Source organism: Erythrolamprus reginae, chromosome 4 (genome assembly GCF_031021105.1).
Source record: "Erythrolamprus reginae isolate rEryReg1 chromosome 4, rEryReg1.hap1, whole genome shotgun sequence".
NCBI classification, from domain to species: Eukaryota; Metazoa; Chordata; class Lepidosauria; order Squamata; family Dipsadidae; genus Erythrolamprus; species Erythrolamprus reginae.
The window spans coordinates 136,980,824-136,998,949 of record NC_091953.1 but is presented as its reverse complement, the minus strand read 5'-3'; the positions used below and the strand labels follow the sequence as shown (position 1 = coordinate 136,998,949).

Here is an 18,126-nt window from a genome sequence, read left to right as displayed (position 1 = left end):
TCGTGTGCATGCAGGATAAGCGAAGCTGTGCACACAGTACAACTTTTGCTACCAGCGTGGTGACCTTACCCGTACCGATAGCAACCCAATACTGGGTCGCATGCACATGTGCAGGGGAGGGCCGCATGGAATTATGGTTTGGGGTATGCAAATCAAAAAAAGATTCGCCATCACTGTCCCATAGCACACTTGTAGTTGTATACTACAGGAAAAGGTATGTACATGGTATCTCTACCTACAAACGCCTCTATTACAAACTTTTATGAACTTTTCTAGATAAGAACCAGGTGTTCAAGATTTTTTTGCCTCTTCTCAAGAACCATTTTCCACTTACGAACCTGAGCCTCCGAAACTGTAACCGGAAAAGGTGGGGAGAAGCCTCCGTGGGGCCTCTCTAGGAATCTCCTGGGAGGAAACAAGGCCAGAAAAGTTGGGGAGAAGCCTCCATGGGGCCTCTCTAGGAATCTCCTGGGAGGAAACACGGCCGGAAAGGGCGGGGAGAATCCTCTGTGGGGCCTCTCTAGGAATCTCCTGGGAGGAAATGAGGCCAGAAAAGGCGGGGGAAAGCCTCTGTGGGGCCTCTCTAGGAATCTCCTGGGAGGAAATGAGGCCAGAAAAGGTGGGGAGAAGCCTCCTTGGGACCTCTCTATGAATCTCCTGGGAGGAAACAGGGCTGGAAAAGTTGGGGAGAAGCCTCCGTGGGGCCTCTCTAGGAATCTCCTGGGAGGAAACAGGGCCTCCACCTTCCCTGTGGTTTCCCCAATCGCACGCATTATTTTCTTTTACATTGATTCCTATGGGAAAAATTGCTCCTTCTTACAAACTTTTCTACTTAAGAACCTGGTCACGGAATGAATTAAGTTTGTAAGTAGAGGGACCACTGTATTTCTGTTTATTATTTTAGGAAGCAAAACTAGCAGCTGTAATGCAACGCTTAATATTTTGTCAAGTCATCAATTACTTTATTTTTTGCACATTATTCTTCATTTATAATTTTAAGGGAATATTGAAATATTGAAAAGTATTCCCATGAGTGGAAACTGAGCTGAACATGTAGATTGTAGATTTTATAATAGAAATTTAATGAGAGATGATTCGCTGAGTCCTGAATTACTAACACAATTCGGGCATTTTCCGTTGTTTACGAGTGGGAGAAATCACGACATAGGATGATGATATTCAGAGTTCAATTGTTCCCACATTGTGAGGGGAAAGATTGCCGGCTGTCATTTTTCAAATACATTTTTTAAAAGAATTTCAGATAAGGAAGCATTTCCGTCAGCATTTCTGTTTATATTTTCATTACGTAGTTAATTTTCTTCATGCTTTCTAACTTTACGATCCTTTGGAGAAAACTGAGGTTAGCGCAGTTCATTTTCATCATTTTTGAATGGGCTCATCCTATCTCCTGAAACGTTGCAAGCCCTGGGATAAATACGCAGGCGTGCTTTCGCAATTCAGGTGCACCCGGTCAGAATTAAAATTTCTGGGCAATTCTTATAGAAGTGAAATAGCAAGTTATTATTATGTCCCTGTAATTCTCCCTACCAGTATTCTACTATTATTATATCCCTTCAGTTTGAATGGAAGAATGGTTGCCGATCAGCTTCCGGTCACAATTCAAACTGTTGGTTATGACCTATAAAGCCCTTCATGGCACCGGACCAGATTATCTCCGGGACCGCCTTCTGCTGCACGAATCCCAGCGACCAGTTAGGTCCCACAGAGTGGATCTTCTCCGGGTCCCGTCAACTAAACAATGTCGCTTGGCGGGACCCAGGGGAAGAGCCTTCTCTGTGGCTGCCCCAGCCCTCTGGAACCAACTCCCCCCAGAGATTAGAATTGCCGCCACCCTCCTTGCCTTTCGTAAGCTACTTAAAACCTACCTTTGCCGTCAGGCATGGGGGAACTGAGATACTCTTTCCCCCTAGGCCTTTACAATTCTATGCATGGTATGTTTGTTTGTATGTTTGGTTTTTATATTAATGGGTTTTTAATCATTTCAGTATTGGATTATTATTGTACGCTGTTTTATTGTTGCTGTTAGCCGGCCCGAGTCTCCGGAGAGGGGCGGCATACAAATACAATAAATAAATAAATAAATAAGAATCCTTAGCATCTATATTTTGCCCAGTAATCAGAAGCAACTTTCTTTCATTTAGGTGTCAAGTAGAGAGGTCCACCTTTTGTTTATGTATTTTCTCAGGGTGGCATACCACATTGCAAATGCAAACAATATACAGTGATACCTCGTCTTACAAACCCCTCGTCATACGAACTTTTCGAGATACGAACCCGGGGTTTAAGATTTTTTTGCCTCTTCTTCAGAACTATTTTCACCTTACGAACCCAAGCTGATGCCACTGAGATGCCCAACTTCCATTGCCAGCCGAAGCGCTGGGATTCCCCTGAGCCTCCCCTCGCTGGGAAACCCCACCTCCGAACTTCCGTTGCCAACCGAAGCGCCCGTTCTTGCATTGCTCGGATTGTTCTGCCGCATGAATCTCAGCGACCGGTTAGGTCCCACAGAGTTGGCCTTCTCCAGGTCCCATCGGCCAAACAGTGTTGTCTGGTGGAGCCTAGGGGAAGAGCCTTCTCTGTGGTGGCCTGGCCCTCTGGAACAAACTCCCTCCAAAGATACTGCCCCTCCCTCCTGGTCATTCGTAAAGCTCTGAAGACCTACCTTTGCCGGCAGTCATTGGGACCATGAGCCACGAGATTGTCCCCGACCGATATGAATGATTGAATTGGATTCTATTTATTTATTATTTGGACTTATATGCCACCCAACTTCCAGAGGACTCTGAGTTCTGGTTTCTCCTGCTGCCAGTTCGCTCAGGGGCACATGGGCGCATGCATGCGCAGTACTTTCAGAAAGCGTCTGTGCATGTGCAGAAGCTAAAAACAAGATGGTGACACCTATGACTGTGCCAAGAGAACAGATTGGGGCATGACACACCTGTGTCGCTGCTGGTTCTAGCAAGCCAGGCCACCAAGTTATTACCAGTTCTTTAGAACCAGTCCAAACCAGTCCAAAACCACTTCTGGACCACATGGAGTTGAGAGTGAGGAGTTTTTATTTCTTCTCTTGGGCTTTGAACTTGAGCTTCCTGTTGCTGTGCAAGAACATGTATTTTATTGCTTGATGTCGGGGTCCTACTTGGCTCTATAGGTTTGTCTGATCCGGGTTTGGTTGAAGTTTGGTTAAACCTTCCTAGCCAGCTTCCGACAAGCAAAATCAACTCCCTTGCTTAGTGACAGAAATCCGGATCCCAACTGTGTTTCAGGCCCCCAAAAACACTTATATATTCTGTGTTTCTTTTTTTATGGTTTTTTTTTAAATTTTAGGATTTATTCTGCTGTGTTGAAGCGGCATTTTATTTTCTATTTATTATTTATTTCCAACACGTCTCACTCGCTCCATGGAAACACAACCCCTCGTTGCTCCGAACTGTAATTAAATACACACAAATAAATACTTTTATATACCAATTTCCCTTTATTTTAATGGTGAGGAAACGCTGGGATAATTGTGGAAACACAGCTTAGTTTCATCGGTGACGGGAGGATTTTTATTTTATTTTTTTGAAGCTCGTATCTCAAAATTACCTTCACGGCATAATTGGATGCGATCTTTTACTTTTAAAAAACTGTGTCGCGAAAGGCGAGAGCGGTGTTCTTAATTGCTTGTAAAATTAATACATTATTGAAATTGCGAGGAAAGTGAGTCATGTATAAAGCTGCAGAACCGCTAATAATATGTAGTAATAAAGGCCTTTTTGGATTTGGAGATAGAGCGCCTTGTAACGCTAGCCCGCTAAGAAGACAAATACGAGGGCTGTCAAAAAAGGAAAGAACAGAACATTCTGGCTCCTTTTCTACAAAAACCGGTTATGAAATGAAAATATAGTTCGCGTTATAAGCAGCTCATCCGAACTCAACTCTCGCTGACAAAAACGTATTTTCACCTCAAAACCTCAGCTGCGTTCCTTAAAATATGCGGTTCGGTTAGAAAGGAAAAGATTTTCTGTCTGGAAGGAATGAATAATGAAATTGTTCTCTGTTGGAACGTCAAAATGACTGCATTTTAAGGAGGTGATTACTTTTCTGCCGAACCATTTATTTAAAATTCCATTGAAGATCCCCAAAATGTATTGTGAACGAGTAATTGCTCTCTTTTGGAGATATTTATCAGGTTCTCGGGTTTTGTACAAAAAAAGGGTGATTTTTTTTAAAAAGGTGTGCGAAAAATGTATTGTATGTACAGTATGTAGCTAGGCCAAGTGTGTTAAGAGGAAGAAATATAAACTTTTTTGGGGGGGGGTGTCCTCCTTTGTCTGCTTCAAAGAAGCTTCTTTAGGGCCCGACAAGAAGCAATGGGTGGAAACTAATCAAGGAGAAAAGCAACTTAGAACTAAGGAGAAATTTCCTGATGTTTAGAACAATTAACCAATGGAACAGGTTGCCTCCAGAAGTTGTGAATGCTCCAACACAGAGAATCACACTTCTGGCTCCCTCTTGTGGCAATCTCCAACACTGCCTCTTAAAGCTATAGTGTTTCAATACATACAAGCATAAAGTCATATTTTTTGCAGTCAAGTTTGGAGTGCTTAATATTAAGTTTGAATCTGTTGCGTGCTCTTGTGTTGTTGTGGTTGAAGCTGAAGTAGTCATTGACCGGTAGGACGTTGCAGCATATGACCTTGTGGGCAATACATAAATCGTGTTTTAGGAGCCGTAGAATAGAATAGAATTTTATTGGCCAAGTGTGATTGGACACACAAGGAATTTGTCTTGGTGCATATGCTCTCAGTGTACATAAAAGAAAAAGATACATTTCTCAAGAATCATGAGGAACAACACTTAATGATTGTCACAGGGGTCAAATAAGCAATGAAGAAATAATCAATATTAATAAAAATCTTAGGATACAAGCAACAAGTTACAGTCATACAGTCCTAACTGGGAGGAAAAGGATGATAGGAATGATGAGAAAAAACTAGTAGAAATAGAAGTGCAGATTTAGTAAAAAGTCTGACAGTGTTGAGGGAATTATTTAAACAAATAATGTGATGGCATTTGGGAAAATACTGTTTAAAGTGTATAAAATAGTATTTACTTTAGCAAATATCGTAGTTGAGTTAAAAAGTCCCATCATACACAGACAGATCAGTCGATAACTCTCAATACGTTAACATCACAAGCCTTACTTGTGCAGCTTACAAAGTACTATCATTGAACACACATTTTTTACTACAGCAGTCACAATGAATCAGCAATATCAAAGGGAGAAATAACAGAGACACACAGAGAGAATCACACTTATGGCGCCCTCTTGTGGCAATCTCCAACCCTACCTCTTAAAGCTATAGTGTTTCAATACATATAAGTATTAATTGTTAGCTTGTTTATATGTTGCCAAACCCAAACTGTTATGTACATAGTATTACTAACAATCTCAAAGGTTGTTAGTCCAGCTCTATTTTGATTCTATTTTAATAATAATAATAATAATAATAATAATAATAATAATAATAACAACAACAACAACAACAACAACAACAGCAACAACAACAACATAGCTAGAGGTATAACAAGCAGGAAGGGGGAGATTGTGATCCCCTTATATAGAGCGCTGATGAGACCACATTTGGAATACTGTGTTCAGTTCTGGAGACCTCACCTAGAAAAAGATATTGACAAAATTGAACGGGTCCAAAGACGGGCTACAAGAATGGTGGAAGGTCTTAAGCATAAAACGTATCAGGAAAGACTTCATGAACTCCATCTGTAGAGTCTGGAGGACAGAAGGAAAAGGGGAGACATGATCGAAACATTTAAATATGTTAAAGGTTCAGGAGGGAAGTGTTTTTAAAAGGAAAGTGAACACAAGAACAAGGGGGCACAATCTGAGGTTAGTTGGGGGAAAGATCAAAAGCAACATGAGAAAATATTATTTCACTGAAAGAGTAGTAGATCCTTGGAACAAACCTCCAGCAGACGTGGTTGGTAAATCCACAGTAACTGAAAGTAAACATGCCTGGGATAAACATATATCCATTGTAAGATAAAATACAGGAAATAGTATAAGGGCAGGCTAGATGGACCAGGAGGTCTTTTTCTGCCATCAGTCTTCTATGTTTCTATGTAACAAAAAAAAAAAAAAATAGAATTGGAAGGGACCTTGGAGGTCTTCTAGTCCAACCCCCTGCTTAGGCATGAAACCCTACACTTCTCCAGACAGATCAAAAAGGAAATTTTGTTCCAAAAAGTTCTAACTAGAGTGTTGAGCCCAAGGACCTCTACTTTAGATGTTTTCCCCCCACTCTGCTTTTTCCATTGAATTGCAACCAGCACAGTCAATTTTTATGATACTTCTTCATTCTCTCTCGGGCCCAAAGATTACACAGTATACTAAAATGAAACAGATGTCTCTTCTGTCATGCTGGAAATTATAGGTTTTTTTTAAAAAAAAAGGAATGAGAAGCTAACATTATAACTCTTGAGAGGTGGGGGGATAATGGAAGTTGGAAAAAAAAAGTTATTTCATTTCTCTAGGCGCGATAAATTATTCCGCGGAAAGCAAGTTTGTGAAAGACGAATGATATTTGATGCCATCAGTTATTCACAGCCGATTGTGGGTTGCTGGGTGTTCCCACAAATTTGTTGTACTGTTACCGGATCGCAACTCAGCAATATTTGATGATAAATATGTAGATTTCTGCATTTTTGGCAGCTTAGGAATTGGAACTAAGCTAGAACAAGGGAGGAAGACAGACTTTTATCTTGTCATAGAGCCACAACGGAAACTACTTAGCTGTAGAAAGCCACAAATTATTTTTCTTTAATTCTTGATAACAGTTCTATAATGCCATATCTGTTTGGAAAATAAATTACTACCGTTTGCGCCCAAGCCTGAAATTTCCTATTTCAATGACCTGAAGTAGATAGATGCGCCATGGATGTATTGGTACTTCTTCCACCTCTTCTGTCTGCAAAGAATATTTGGCGCCAGTTCTTATTTTTAAAAAATTTAATCCCTTTTTTTCTTTATGTGGCGGCAAGGAAACAATGTTAAAGATTCAAAGAAAGAAAATGGAAAGTTTGTGGGGTCCTTGGTGCCCTCTAAGCCTTGGGTTGCTTTCTTGGGGACATCTCATTACCCAACTAGGTAACATCATCAGCACAGTCAAATATGTTTCTTTAGACAGCGTTGTCTTTCTTTGCTTTGCCTAGCACTGGTGATGTTACTGAGTTGGGCCATGAAACATCTGCAAGAAAAACACCAAGCTCAGAGAGCATCAAAGACCCCATTGCTGCCTTGTGCTCCTCCTCCTCCTCCTCCTCCTCCTTCTCCTTCTCCCCTTCTTCTCCTTCTACTCCTCTTTCTCCTTCTTTCCTCCACCTCCTCCTTCTACCCCTTCTTCCCCTTCTCCCACTTCTCCTCCTCCTTCTTCTTCTTTCCTCCTTCTATCCCGTCTTCTTCTCCTCCCACTTCTCCTTCTCCTCCCCCTCCTTCTGCTCTTCCTCCTCCACCACCTCTCCTTCTCCTCCCCCTCCTTCTTTCCTTCTTCTCTTTCTCCTTCTACCCCTTCTCCTCCTTCTCCCATTTCTCCTCCTCCTCCTTTCCTCCTCCTCCTCCTTCTACTCCGTCTTCTCCTCCCCCCTCCTCCTCCTTTTCCTCCTCCTCCTCCTCCTCTTCCTTCCCCTCTTTCTCCTCCTCCTCCTCCTCCTCTTCTTTCTCCTCCTTTCCTCCTCCTCCTCCTCCTCCTCTCCTTTTCCTCCTCCTTTTCCTCCTCCTCCTCCTCCACCTCCTTCTACCTATTCTCCTTCATCCATTTCTCCTCCTCCTCATTTCCTCCTCCTCCTCCTTCCACTTCTCCTCCTCCCCCTTTCCCTCCTCCTCCTCTTCCTCCTCCTCTTCTTCTCCTCCTCCTCCTGTTCTTTCTCCTCCTTTCCTCCTCCTCCTCTCCTTCTTCTCTTTCTCTTCCTCTTCCTTCTCCTTCTACCCCTTCTCCTCCTTCTCCCATTTCTCTTCCTCCTCCTCCTTCTCCTCCTTCTTCTCCTCCCCCTCCTCCTCCTTTTCCTCCTCCTCTTCCTTCCCTTCTTTCTCCTCCTCCTGCTCTTCTTTCTCCTCCTTTCCTCCTCCTCTCCTTCTTCTCTTTCTCTTCCTCTTCCTTCTCCTTCTACCCCTTCTCCCCCTTCTCCCATTTCTCCTCATCCTCCTTCTACCTCTTCTTCTCCTCTTCCTCCTCCTCTTCCTCCTTTTCCTCCTCCTCTTCTTCCTCCTCTTCTTCTCCTCCTCCTCCTCCTCCTCCTTTTCCTCCTCTTCCTCCTCTTCTTCCTTCCCTTCTTTCTCCTCCTCCTGCTCTTCTTTCTCCTCCTTTCCTCCTCCTCCTCCTCTCCTTCTTCTCTTTCTCTTCCTCTTCCTTCTCCTTCTACCCCTTCTCCCCCTTCTCCCATTTCTCCTCCTCCTCCTTTCCTCCTCCTCCTCCTTCTACCTCTTCTTCTCCTCTTCCTCCTCCTCTTCCTCCTTTTCCTCCTCCTCCTCTTCTTCCTCCTCTTCTTCTCCTCCTCCTCCTCCTCCTTCTCCTTTTCCTCCTCTTCCTCCTCTTCTTCCTTCCCTTCTTTCTCCTCCTCCTGCTCTTCTTTCTCCTCCTTTCCTCCTCCTCCTCCTCTCCTTCTTCTCTTTCTCTTCCTCTTCCTTCCCCTTCTACCCCTTCTCCCCCTTCTCCCATTTCTCCTCCTCCTCCTTTCCTCCTCCTCCTCCTTCTACCTCTTCTTCTCCTCTTCCTCCTCCTCTTCCTCCTCCTCTTCTTCCTCCTCTTCTTCTCCTCCTCCTCCTCCTCCTTCTCTTTTCCTCCTCTTCCTCCTCTTCTTCCTTCCCTTCTTTCTCCTCCTCCTGCTCTTCTTTCTCCTACTTTCCTCCTCCTCCTCCTCTCCTTCTTCTCTTTCTCTTCCTCTTCCTTCTCCTTCTACCCCTTCTCCCCCTTCTCCCATTTCTCCTCCTCCTCCTTTCCTCCTCCTCCTCCTTCTACCTCTTCTTCTCCTCTTCCTCCTCCTCTTCCTCCTTTTCCTCCTCCTCTTCTTCCTCCTCTTCTTCTCCTCCTCCTCCTCCTCCTTCTCCTTTTCCTCCTCTTCCTCCTCTTCTTCTCCTTCTCCTCCTCCTCCTCTGCACACTCCTTAACAATTCCAACCTTGAACGACCAATATCCTCCTGTATTGCTTCCTCTGGTCTTTTAAAGCCCTCCCCTGAATCCCGTACCAACCTCTAGAGCTGAAGAGATTCTACTTGGAGATGAATCAATATTTTTTAAAAAAGTTTCCTGTGGGGCATTAGACTTCACCATCTGTGCAAAAAAACACGCCCCTCCTTCATTGCACAAAGAAACCTCAAACTGTTCGTGACTTGGCACGGATTCGACTTACAGCTGTGTTGTTTCTCTCAACGCGACCGATCTACTTTCCATGACATTCTTTTCCCCGTAATCTTTCTTCCTAACTGAAAAGCAGCTGGCGACTCAAGCCCAATAAATAAATAACTAAATGGCTCAAAACATATTGAACAAGCTTTTTCATATATATTTTTAAAAAATCCTATTGATTTTACCGGGATAGTTTCTAAAGTCTAAGACTGTGATGGCCAACCTCTGGCACACCTATCAAAGGTGGGCTCCTACAGGTACGGTCAGATACGCAGAACTGCTAGAAAAATTTTTGATTCCCCCACCCCCCTTTTTTTCTCCTTCTGGGCTCTGGGTGTGTTTTTCCTATCGCAGTAAATGAGGTTGAATGTGTATAATTTTAGAAGAGCTGTGCGTGCCTGTGTGTACATACACATACAGTTTATATAGTAGATAATGTATATTTTTCTGTGCCTGTGTGTAATATGAACACAAGAACAAGGGGACACAATCTGAAGTTAGTTGGGGGAAAGATCAAAAGCAACGTGAGAAAATATTATTTCACTGAAAGAGTAGTAGATCCTTGGAACAAACTTCCAGCAGACGTGGTTGATAAATCCACAGGAACTGAATTTAAACCTGCCTGGGGTAAACATAGATCCATCCTAAGATAAAATACAGGAAATAGTATAAGGGCAGACTAGATGGACCAGGAGGTCTTTTTCTGCCGTCAGACTTCTATGTTTCTATGTTTCTATGTTTATACAGAGAATTAAAGAGTATATTTTGGATGTTCAGTCATAGTAAATAGAGAGGGAAATTGTGTCTCTTTGAGGCCAGGAGAGGCCAGGCACCCTAACCCTAACTCTTGACGTGAGTGACCTCAAGTTGGTCACCTTTAAGCCAGTCACATGACCTTTAAGCCACACACCCCGATCACATGATTGTCAAGCCACTCCTACCTGGTCATATGGCCAGCAAGCCACACCCACAAAATAAGCCACACCCACAATGTGGCAGTAAAAATAAATTGCAGTCCTTCACTGGTGGACACGTCACTAGGTTAAAACCCCTTTTGATGCTACCTGCCGTCACTCTCGCTTCTTCCCCTTTGGATGATGAGCGATTGTCACTTTGGCCTCTTGTCGCAAACCAGGCGTTTTTCAAAACACCGCACATTGTCAACCAAGTAGGAACAGTGTTCTCTCTCCCTATCCGCGTGTCGGAATCTGGCCATCCAACCTCAAGCCTTGTTGGAGAACAGGGAGCCCCCCCCCCCAATCCCCCCCCAAAGAAATAAATATCAGAGTGAAATCTGCTGTAAGTAGAAAGTTGAGAACTTGACACACGGAGCAGATGGTTCCAGATGACGGGAGGAATGAAGCAATATTCTGTCGAACCATCTGGCAGCCGAGGGTCAGCGCCAAGAACCCACGCTTGGAACAAAGTCCTGGTGAGAGCGCTGACAAGAGGGGTGGAGGAAGTGATCTCCATATGGCCCACCTTCCGCTCCTTAGGGAATGGAGTGGGAGAGATAAATAAGCATCGTGGTCCTGCTTTAACGCTGTAGAAGCTGTGTTGAGACAGCTCCCTTCCTTCCCTCTCCTTCCTTCCTTCCTTCTTTCCTTCCTTCCTTCCTTCCTCCCTTCCTCCCTCCCTCCCTTCCTTTCTTTCTCCTGCATCCCTTCCTCTCCCTCCTCCCATCCTCTCTTGTTTCCTTCCTTCCTCCGATCACCCTCTCCCTCCTCCCTTCCTCCTCCCTCCCTCCGTCCCTCTCCTCCCTTCCTTACTTCCCCCTCCCTCCTCCCTTCCCCCTCCCTCTCCCCTTCCTTCTCTCCTTTCTCCCTCCCTCTCTTTCTTCCCTCCTTCCCACCTCCCTCTCCCTCCTTCCTTCCTCCCTTCTTCCTCCTTCTCCTCCCTCCCTCCCCTCCCTCTCTTTCCTTCCTTCCTTCCTCTCTCCCTCTCCCTCCCTCCCTCTCCTTCCTTCCTTCTTTCCTTTCTTCCTCCCTCCCTCTCTTCTTCCATTGCTTTCCCTACCCTCCCATTTTTTCTTCCTTTCCTTCTTTCAATTTCTAAATCACCTGCTATCTTTAAACTCTTGGCACCATGCAAAAGCAATTGGAAAAAATCTCCCCCGAGGAACAATAGAATAGAATAAGAATAAGAATAGAATAAGAATAGAATAAGAATAGAATAAGAATAGAATAAGAATAGAATAAGAATAGAATAAGAATAGAATAAGAATAGAATAAGAATAGAATAAGAATAGAATAAGAATAGAATAAGAATAGAATAAGAATAGAATAAGAATAGAATAAGAATAGAATAAGAATAGAATAGAAGGGAAGGGAATGGGAAAGAAATAGAAGAGAAGAGAAGATAATAGAATTCTTTATTGGCCAAGTGGGATTGGACACACAAGGAATTTGTCTTTGGTGCAGATGCTCTCAGTGGACATAAAAGGAAAGAGACATTTGTCAAGAATCAGGAGATGCAACACTTAAGGATTGTCCTAGGGGTCCAATAAGCAATCAGGAATCAATCAATATTAATAGAAATCATAAGGGTCCAATCAACAAGTCATACAGTCATAAGATGGAAGTCCTCATCCAAGCTGGACTAAACAGAAGAAGGTCTCCATGGAGGGAGTTTTGAACTTTGTCCAAGTTTGTCCGCCTTCCCACACGTTCCGCCAAATCGGTTTACACAAAGGTTGGAGGGCGACATATAAGAGAACCCGCCAAGTCTTTTCAACCCCCGGGTCAAGGAGGAGCTTTTGACAAGTTAAGCCTCTTATGTCACAGTGGGATCTACAGGAGAGGGGAAACTTTGATCAAAATCTCATGTTCCGTGCAACAATTGAAAGCATTGCAACACAAACACACACACAGCTCTTTATTCTGTGTGCAAATATCCACAGAAGGACGGCGACAGATCTATACAATTGAGCAAGACCCTTTCTTCTTTCCTTCCTTCCTTCTTTCCTTCCTTCCTTCCTTCCTCCCTCCCTCCATTAATTACATCCTTCCTTCCTTCCTCCCTCCCTCCCTCACTTACTCACTCATTATCTACCTTATACACACACCCACAAACACACACAGCTCTTCTAAAATTATACACATTCAACCTCATTTACTGCAATAGGAAAAACATACCCAGAGCCCAGAAGGAAAAAAAAGAAAAAAAATCACAATTTTTCTACTGTTTTTGTGTACCTGACTGTACGAATAGAATAGAATAGAATAGAATAGAATAGAATTCTTTGGCCATGTGGGATTGGACACACAAGGAATTTGTCCTAGGTGCAGATGCTCTCAGTGTACATAAAAGAAAATATAGATTTGTCAAGAATCACATGGTACAACACATACTGATTGTCATAGGGGTCAAATAAGCAATGAAGAAACAATCAATATTAATAAAAAATCTTAGGATACAAGCAACAAGTTACGGTCATACAGTCCTAAGTGCGAGGAAAAGGTTGATAAGAATGATGAGAAAAAATAGTAGTAAAGAAGTGCAGATTTAGTAAGAAGTCTGGCAGTGTTGAGGGAATTATTTAGTAGATTGATAGGAGCCCATCACTGGTGCTACTGTATTAGAAAAATAGAAATATAGAAGATTGACAGCAGAAAAAGACTTCCTGGTCCATCTAGTCTACCCTTATACTATTTCCTGTATTTTATCTTAGGATGGATCTATGTTTATCCCAGGCATGTTTAAATTCAGTTCCTGCAGATTTACCAACCACGTCTGCTGGGAGTTTGTTCCAAGCATCTACTACTCTTTCAGTCAAATCATATTTTCTCACGTTGCTTCTGATCTTTCCCCCAACCAACCTCAGATTGTGGCCCCTTGTTCTTGTGTTCACTTTCCTATTAAAAACACTTCCCTCCTGAACCTTATTTAACCTTTTAACATATTTAAATGTTTCAATCATGTCCCCCCTTTTCCTTCCGTCCTCCAGACTATATAGATGGAGTTTATGAAGTCTTTCCTGATATGTTTTATGCCTTCCACCATTTTTGTAGCCCGTCTTTGGACCCATTCAAATCTTTCGATGTTAGGCAGCAGCCTCTTCTAAACACATGGCTATTTATTTATTTTAGAACAAGCTCTTGAGATACCAGCGGTAACTAAAACTTGTTCATGGAATATTTTATATTTGCAGATTCAATTTGCGTACGGGGCTTTGATCCAAACCTCAGCATGATGACAGGGATCACTCCGATTAACCCCTTGCTGTCAGGCATGAGCCTTGTAACTCAGCCTCCCACGACTGAAGTCCCAGTCATCAAGGAGATTATCCACTGTAAAAGCTGCACTCTCTTCCCTCCAAACCCAAGTAAGTCAACATGGTTAGCTTGATCAGGGCTGAAACTGCTAGATCAATGTATCTATTAATTTTTGATAATTAAAGTTTGCAATAGGGCTGATATTCCTGGAGGCATCTGGAATACGGCAAAGGATTTAGCTTTACTAGATTAAGTGGCCAAAGCAATGGAAACTGCAGTTTAATGTTTCCAAATGTAAAATAATGCACTTGGGGAAAAGGAATCCTCAATCTGAGTATTGTATTGTCAGTTCTGTGTTAGCAAAAACTTCAGAAGATAAGGATTTAGGGGTAGTGATTTCTGACAGTCTCCAAATGGGTGAACAGTGCAGTCAGGTGGTAGGGAAAGCAAGTAGAATGCTTGGCTGCATAGCTAGATGTGTAAGAAGCAGGAAGAGGGAGATTGTGATCCCGCTGTATAGAGCGCTGGTGAGACCACATTTGGAATACTGTGTTCAGTTCTGGAGACCTCACCTACAAAAAGAGATGGATCAAATTGATACTGAAATTTGCTGAAATCATATGCGCCCCCACCTGTTATGCCAGGCTTCATGTTACGAGCCCCAATTAAGTCAGAAATGTAAATTCAAACACACACGCTGTTGTAAAGTAAACAGAAAAGCTGTTTATCCAAAATAAAGCTGAGCACATGTACTTTAAACTGAGCAAATTAGCTCACACAGAGATAACAGTCCTTGAAAGCTGTGAGAGATAAAAACAAACAGAGCAGATAAGAGCAGCTGTGAGAGCATCACAGCCACCTCTTCGAGTGAATCCACAAGATTTACTTAGCTGTGAAATATCCCAAAAAGTCTGTGAAAACCAAGGAACAAAATGCAAACACGACGTCTCCTTCTCCAAATGGATAAACTCCCACATGCGCTCTCTGCAATGCTGGTAATTTGTCAGCAGCCCCATTAGCCCAATTGCCTCAGCCACAGGTGTTCTCCCTCATCTCCGATGATACCTGTGCAGTTGGTCCCTTCTAGCCATGAACCTGCACATTCTGGCCTCTATCCACTGATCCTCCTCCTCCTCCTCCTCTGATGACCCACTAATGGGGTCATTAACTAATGGGCTGGCTGCATCCATCTCTCTATCTGATTCTTCTTCTCCCCCAGCGTCTGACCTTGGCAAGGAATCCTCACTGTCCGAAGCTGATGGCAGCAAGACAAGTCTCTGGGAACCTGAGGACTCTCCTAAGCCAACATCCAAATCCCCTGTTGCAGAAGCTGGTCCAGAGCCAACCACAACACCACCTGGGACATTTTGGGGCAATTTTTTGCTTCCATGCATGTGTGGAAGCAAAACAATTGCTGAAATCATGCGTGCACACGCATCTTCTTGCAAAATTTGTTTGCTGTGCATGCTCAGAAGCCAAATCTTACTCCGGGTGTGTTGTGGTTGGCTCTGGCCCAGCTCCTGCCCCAGGGAATGGGGAGGTGGATGCAGGGGAAACTTCAACATGTCACAGGCCTGTGTTATTGCCGACATGGCACACAGCCCAGGCAGTCAATCAATCCATTGATTCAGATGATGACGTTTTGGACCCACGCAAGCGCAGAATTATGCGTAGAAGAGACCAAGTAAGAACATATTACAGGAAATAATGGAGGCCACCTGTGTTTGGGTGGGGCTCCAGTAATTAGGGCTGCTGCTATAAATAGCAGCATGTGGGTTTGGCCGTTGTGGAAGAATATCTGATCGGAGTTCGTCAGGAATCCTTTGTCTTCTGGACTTTGTTGCTTTTTCATGCCTTGGAAAACAAAGCAGAGCAACGTGTGTGTGTGTGTCTCACTTCGTTGAAAGAAGAAGGGGTGTGAAGTTTCTTCACAGCTGCTAGCTAAGTACTTAATGACTGCTTAAGGGAAATTGTACAGACAACCTGGTTGTTTTGGGACGAGTGCTCTTTGCCATACAAAAAGAGTGCTTAGTTTATTTTGTATTTTGTGATAAAGAACATTGTTTTGAATTTTCAAACGTGTGTGTCTAAAATTTGTATCCTTGAATTTTCGGGAGGCTCCTATCAGAGAGCCCGGCAGAACAGGGCGCATGCCCGTGTCACCCAGAGATGTGCACTAAAGCACACCGGTAGCAGACATAAGCAGTAGCCCCCACCTGACCAGCTTGCAGGCGTGGCAGGTTCTATACAACCAGTAGGAGCCCACTCCTGTTCTGGATTCCCCGATAACTTGTGTGCTCTTCTGCCTTGTCTTAGATCTTCCGCCCCCTTCGACCAGAGAGAGACCGCCGGGATGCAAAACTGTCTTCGTCGGGGGATTGCCTGAAAACGCCACAGAGGAAATCATTCAGGAAGTCTTTGAACAGTGCGGGGACATCACCGCCATTCGCAAAAGCAAGAAGAACTTTTGCCATATCCGTTTCTCAGAAGAATTCATGGTGGATAAAGCCATTTACCTTTCTGGTATTTATCTCCCTTTTTCCATAAGTCTCCCTCCTTGGCCTCTAAGTGGGATTGTGTGTGTGGTATTCTCTTTATCTCCCCCCACCTCTCATTCCATGCATCTATCTATTGCATGTATTCATCTATCTATCTACCTATCTCTCTATCTCTCTGTCTCTCTATCTCTCTATCTCTCTATCTCTCTATCCATCCATCTATCTACCTACCTACCTTACCTAACTCTCTAGCACCTATTTCTATCTATTTATCTATCTATCTATCTATCTATCTATCTATCTATCTATCTATCTATCTATCTATCTATCTATCTATTATTGCATGTATCTACCTATTGCATGCATTCCTATCTACCTACCTACCTACCTATCTATCTAGCTTCTATCTATTATTGCATGTATCTATCTATTACATGCATTCATATCTACCTACGTACCTACGTACCTATCTATCTATCTATCTATCTATCTATCTATCTATCTATCTATCTATCTATCTATCTATCTACATTTCACCTGTGTTCATTCATCTATCTATCTATCTATCTATCTATCTATCTATCTATCTATCTATCTATCTTCTATCTATTATTGCATGTATCTACCTATTGCATGCATTCCTATCTACCTACCTACCTACCTACCTACCTACCTATCTATCTATCTATCTATCTATCTATCTATCTATCTATCTATCTATCTATCCTCTATCTATTATTGCATGTATCTATCTATTACATGCATTCATATCTACCTACCTACCTACCTACCTACCTATCTATCTATCTATCTATCTATCTATCTATCTATCTATCTATCTACATTTCACCTGTGTTCATTCATCTATCTATCTATCTATCTATCTATCTATCTAATCTCTCTCTCTCTCTAATCTATCTGTCTGTCTGCCTGTCTGTCTAATCTATCTATCTATCTATCTATCTATCTATCTATCTATCTATCTATCTATCTATCTATCTATCTACATTTCACCTATGTTCATCTATCTATCTATCTATCTATCTATCTATCTATCTATCTATCTATCTATCTATCTATCTAATATCTCTCTCTCTCTCTCTTTCTAATCTATCTGTCTGTCTGTCTGTCTGTCTAATCTATCTATCTATCTATCTATCTATCTATCTATCTATCTATCTATCTATCTTCTATCTATTATTGCATGTATCTATCTATTGCATGCATTCCTATCTACCTACCTACCTACCTACCTACCTACCTACCTATCTATCTATCTATCTATCTATCTATCTATCTATCTATCTATCTGAGAGCATTCTCTCTCGACCTCTCAATTTGCAAACTCATAATCTCAATTCCTTGTTTGCGTCCACCGGGAGTTCTATAGCACCTTCTCTGCATTTCGCACATTCTGATTAGTGTTCTAGAGCTTGTTGCTACTGGTTCGTGCGCATGCTTGCTTGCACGCATGTGTGACACTTCTGTACGTGTGCAGAAGGATCCATGGCTACTTCTCGGGAGCCCGCAGAATTTTTCCGCTAGAAGGAAGGAGTCTCCGCCCTCCATATCAGCGATCCCTCCCTGCCAATGGTGTCAACCAAGCAAGGAAAAGGAAAATGGCTTCCGCGTTCCTCTCTCAAGCGGGATCTCGATGACATTTTTACGAGTGGAATCGGAGGCCTGACTCTCTTCTCGGGTTTGGCAGAAGGGCTGCTGTCAGCCACGAAGCCGGCTTGTTTTAATTGCACTGAGTTATTGTGTTTCCACGATGATCTTTATTGCATTTGCAAACATAAAATGCTCTGAAATGGCAAAAAGAGAGGGTAATTTCCCAGGCTTATAATAGGCAAGAGATATTTTTTTTAAAAAGGAGAGAGTGTGAGTGCGTGAGAGACAGGAGATATAATTTACTGCACTTACCGTTGTGGTGATACAGTAATGCTACAGTCTGGGTGTCACCTGCAGCTTACACAAAAGGACAACACA

General features: G+C 42.9%; 1 protein-coding gene across 4 annotated transcripts in view; it reads left to right on the top strand.

Moving 5' to 3' along the window:
• ENOX1 (ecto-NOX disulfide-thiol exchanger 1) overlaps window positions 1-18,126 on the top strand; it is a 400,166-nt gene that overhangs the window by 260,163 nt on the left and 121,877 nt on the right. For all 4 annotated transcript variants that reach the window (XM_070751411.1, XM_070751410.1, XM_070751412.1 and 1 more), the window contains 2 exons: window positions 13,576-13,749; window positions 15,956-16,162. In XM_070751411.1, coding sequence (XP_070607512.1) covers window positions 13,576-13,749; window positions 15,956-16,162 — 381 coding nt within the window. The remainder of the gene's footprint in view (window positions 1-13,575; window positions 13,750-15,955; window positions 16,163-18,126) is intronic.